The sequence below is a fragment of the Elaeis guineensis genome, chromosome 9 (genome assembly GCF_000442705.2).
Source record: "Elaeis guineensis isolate ETL-2024a chromosome 9, EG11, whole genome shotgun sequence".
Taxonomy (NCBI): domain Eukaryota; kingdom Viridiplantae; phylum Streptophyta; class Magnoliopsida; order Arecales; family Arecaceae; genus Elaeis; species Elaeis guineensis.
In genome coordinates this window covers 17211041-17215871 of record NC_026001.2, presented here as the reverse complement: position 1 = coordinate 17215871, position 4831 = coordinate 17211041, and the positions used below count along the sequence as shown (strand labels likewise).

General features: G+C 46.4%; 1 protein-coding gene across 1 annotated transcript; it reads left to right on the top strand.

The window, feature by feature from the left end:
* Positions 1 to 1505: 1505 nt before the first annotated feature.
* Positions 1506 to 3129, top strand: LOC105051411 (serine/threonine-protein kinase OXI1). Its single transcript, XM_010931853.4, has 2 exons — positions 1506 to 2038; positions 2142 to 3129. Exons 1-2 carry the CDS (start codon positions 1665 to 1667, stop codon positions 3025 to 3027), a joined length of 1260 nt encoding a protein of 419 aa, XP_010930155.1. The 5' UTR covers positions 1506 to 1664; the 3' UTR covers positions 3028 to 3129.
* Positions 3130 to 4831: the final 1702 nt, after the last annotated feature.

The following is a 4831-nucleotide window of genomic DNA, read 5'->3' as shown; positions in this document are numbered from 1 at the left end:
CCACATCAGCTGCAGAACGGCTCTGCCCGGACTCCTACGAGAGCCGGGCTCCGCCTCCGACATCAGCCACAGAACGGCTCCGCCTGGACTCCTAAGGGAGCCGGGCTCCGCCTCCAACATCAGCTGCAGAACGGCTCCGCCCGGACTCCTACGGGAGCCGGGCTCCGCCTCCGACATCAGCTACAGAACGGCTCCGCCCGGACTCCTACGGGAGCCGGGTTCCACCTCGGTATCAATTGCTGGTAAGCTCCATCTGGACTCCCACGGGAGCCGGACTTCACCTTTAACTTCGATTGCAGAGGACTCCGCCCGGACTCCTACGGGAGTCAGACTCCGCCCGCAGCTTCAGCTCCGAGAGGGTTCCGCCCGAACTCCCACGAAAGTCGGGCTCCACCCACGACCCCAACCGACAGGAGGACCCCTCCCGGACCTCTACAGAGGCCAGACTCCGACCGCTGCCAAGCTTCAATCAACAGGTCCGCGCCCCCTGGCAGGTCACAATAACAACCATGATCCTGTTCCACTTCCTGTAGCGGATTCCGCGCGGCTCCATCACCCCCTGCGGCGGGCCCATTACTCTCTGACAGGCCGTGTCAACGGCCACGATTCTGCTCCACTCCCTGCGGCAGGTGCTGCGCGACTCCACTACTCCCTGACAGCTAGCGGCAACGGACGCCGCTCCACTACCTGCAACTGGCTCTACGTAGCAGGCCGTAACAATAGCCACGTGTCTACTCCACTATCTTTCGCAATCAATTTCCCTGACCATGGGCGGCCCACTACCAGACGGTTACAAACGTCGCCATCAATCCGTTGCCCCCTCCGCCTATAAAAGGGGGACCCAGATACGTTATTCTCTAAGCTCATTTCTTATCTCAAAAACTCTGCTAAATTCTCCGTTCGAGTACTCCATTCTTGTTGAGGCAGAGAACTGACTTGAGCGTCGGAGGGTCTTGCCGGAGCAACCCCACCTCCGGTTTAGACTTTCCTTGCAGGTCCCGGCGGCGACCGTGGCTTCTCCGACTCCAGCTTCTCCGACGCAAGCAGATTTTTGCAGCAATAATTTATATATAATATTTTTTTAAAATATAATTTATTATATGATCTAAAATCCGTGTGCAATATTAAGATTAAAATTAGTATAACTTATTGATGGTAACTCTGATCTTTTGATGTTTATATATATATATATATATATATATATATATATATATATATATATATATATATAATGTTGGAATGAAGCATGCATCCTCTGTTCCGCGTGTTGTTGGATGGCCATCCACTATCTGATGGCAGTTTCTGCAAGCACGCCGCACTTTCTCGTGCGCTTCCACCGGGATCCCTGGCTAAAATCAACGGCCAATAATTTTTATGCGGATACAAATTGCGTCCACGTAAAGGACAGTGCAATAAAAAGGTACCTGGAGTCGTCACGGGATTCGGTGGCTGTCCTATGCGGTCGGTTTCCCATACTTTCTGTAAATCCGCAAGATTCCTTCTCAAGTTTCCCCTCTCCTCTCTAATTCTTGCTCGCGAAACAATAAATCCCTTGGGAAGCCCCAAACCCCTCTTTACCAAAATATCCAAAAAAAAAAAAAACTAAAGAAAACTCGGCTCTCTTCTTCGTTTCATCCCTATTACCAGAACTTCCTCCGGCGACAATGGACGACCAACTGCCGGCGCCGCCGCTGGACCTCGGCGACCTGAGGGCCGTCGCCGTCCTCGGCCGCGGCGCCAAGGGCGTCGTCTTCCTCGTCCGCGCCCCCTCTTCCCCCGAGGCCCTCGCCCTCAAGGCCATCTCCCGCTCCTCCATCGAGCACAAGAATACCGACTCCACCTCCGACGACGCCTATCGCCGGGTCTGGTTCGAGCGCGACGTCCTCCTGGCCGTCCGCCATCCCTTACTCCCCTCCCTCCGAGGCGTCGTCTCCACCGACAAGATCGTCGGGTTCGTCATCCAGCGCTGCTCCGGCGGCGATCTCAACTCTCTCCGCCGGCGCCAGACGGAGCAGATGTTCTCCGACGATGTCATCCGGTGAGCTCTCCCCATCTCCCGAAATCGATGGATCTATCCGATTTCTTCTGAATTTTTTTCCCGATTTTTAACCTAAATCTGGTGCTCTTTCGATCTTCCCCAGGTTCTATGCGGCGGAGCTGGTGCTCGCCCTGGAGTACTTGCACGAATTGGGGATCGTCTATAGAGATCTGAAGCCCGAGAACGTTTTGATCCAAGAAAACGGCCATCTGATGCTCATCGACTTCGACCTCTCCACCAAGCTCCCGGCGAGATCGCAGGAACATCTCAAGCTCTCCACCACGGGCGAACATCCGCCTCCGGCGGCCACCGGAAAAAGGAGGCGGTTCCCGCGCTGGTTCTCCTGCAATGCCGGCGTGTTGCTGGAGAGCGCCGACTTGCCGGAGGACTCCGCCTCCGCCGGCGACGAGTCCACCTCCGGGTCTTCGGCGTCGGAGAAGTCGAACTCGTTCGTGGGTACGGAGGAGTACGTGGCGCCGGAGATCATCAGGGGGGACGGCCACGATTTCGCCGTCGACTGGTGGAGCCTCGGCATCCTCCTCTACGAGATGCTTTACGGCCGGACGCCGTTCCGGGGGCAAAACCGGAAGGAAACGTTCTACCGGATCCTAACCATGGAGCCGGAGCTGACGGGAGAGCAAACGCCGTTACGGGATCTTATACGCCGTCTCCTCGAGAAGGACCCCGGGAGGAGAATCTCCTGTGACGGCGTCAAGCGGCACGAATTTTTCAGGGGGGTAGACTGGGACTCGGTTCTTCGGATATCGCGGCCGCCGTTTATTCCGGCGGCGGTGGATTGGGAAGAGGAGGGCGCGGATGGAAATAGTCCCATCGACGTGGAGAAGTGGGTACAGGAGGTATTTGGTAACGGTAACGATAACGGTAATAGAACTGCCACCTCCGAAGTCGCGAGGGAGAGAATCCCGGATGGGAACAGGGAGGAAGGATTAATAGATCCTTCCAAAACTGATGATTTTTCTGTTTTTTAATTTTTTTTTCCTTGATACTTTACACCACTTTTTTTTCCCCATCCGACAAAAGCACAGGAAAGAAGATGCAATTGTAGAAGAGAAATATACGTTCGTTTATTATTTCTTGATGGCAATTATTAATATAATAAATAATTATGTACGGAAAAAATAGAGTTTGTAACACAACAATATCATTTTTTAGTGTTTTTGTTAGTTTTTACTCTTTATTATGTAAATAATTATGGTGACATGCAAAAAATTATTAAATATAGTTAGTTATTTTATAGACTTTATGCATGTCTCTATGTTTGTATGGGTGGTATAATTACATATATTTAGTTTGTGGTATTATATATATATATATATATATATATATATATATATATATATATATATATATATATGTTAATGGTATTGAGTTAGTACTGGGTGTGTTTTCATGTGCATTGATGTGAAAGAAAGTGTCCACAGCTCAGGCTAACTAAATCACGTGGAGAAGACAAGTCCTCTTAAAAGTCATGATTGGTCTTTCATAGCAATATTATTATATTTGCTAATTGGCTTCCTAGGTGTACGTGCGTTCTATGTTGTAGATTTGGATAATTAAATTGATGTGGAGCTTCCCTTCCTTGCTCTCAAAGAAATGTTTACTATATTAAACTTAACGACCAAATTCCAAGTCAAGACTTGTTGCTAGATCTTGAAAGTAGATTTAATTTTTTGTTCATGGCACGGAATTTTCATTATGGTTAGATTATTCGAAAGTATATTCTATATATGCAATGCTTGCAAGTCTATTCTGCTTTTATTATATTTGGCACATTCATGAATGATGACAAGCAAACGGTTGATCGCTTAATGATGCTGTCTTATTTTTTTATTTTCAATTGATTTCCAAGTTGATTAATCCTTTGGTCAAGGTTGTGAAAATTTAACTATAGTTTGGATTAAATAAATAACTTTTTTGTTTTGCAACCTTTAATGGCAGTCGGTTATTAGGAGTTTTCTGTGGCTATGTGGAATCAAATAGGATTATGGTCTTGTACCATCTCCGAAAATGGTCCACAAAAGCAGAACGGTATAGGTCAATTTACTTGCGTGTCAAAGCTTCGAAGTTTGGCATGCATCTTGGCATTCGGAAGCTTTCATGCATCAATTTTTTTATCATTTATTTGTTGGTGCTTCACCTAGTACCATTAAAGTCGTTTGGTAAAAGGATCTCCATCATGATGGGTTATAAAATATTAGGTAATCATGGACATGGACATGGACCGAATGCTAGCACTTTAATACTCATCTCAATCAGTGAGAAAGCGGACGACCTTTATTCGCTCAAGCATGATCCATCCACAGAGCAATGCTATATTAGCATATGAATCTCACATAAAACTATAATCGATGTTTAACTTTGATATTCTTCTTCTCACTGTAAAAAGAGTGGCATAATATACATAACCTTCTTGGTGATCAGAATGTGTGTCACTTTGATATTTCTCGCACGGTTAGGTAGAGAAGTATAGGTGCAAGGAAGACATGATATATATATATATATATATATATATATATATATAATGTAATTAGTTTGCAGTTCGCTTACATTAGTTTGCAGTTCGCACCTTTTATCCTCCGTGATTGCAGTAACTTGTTTATGTTTTTTTGGTAAGTAGTAATTTGTCTTATCTGATAAGCAGGCCCCATTAAATTAGCAAATGATATCTAACATGCCAGCTCCCAAAGTATTAAACTTAGGATGCTTTTGGTTAGCCATCAAAAAAATATATATATTTTTTTAATTTTTTAAAAATAAAAATCAAAAAACAAT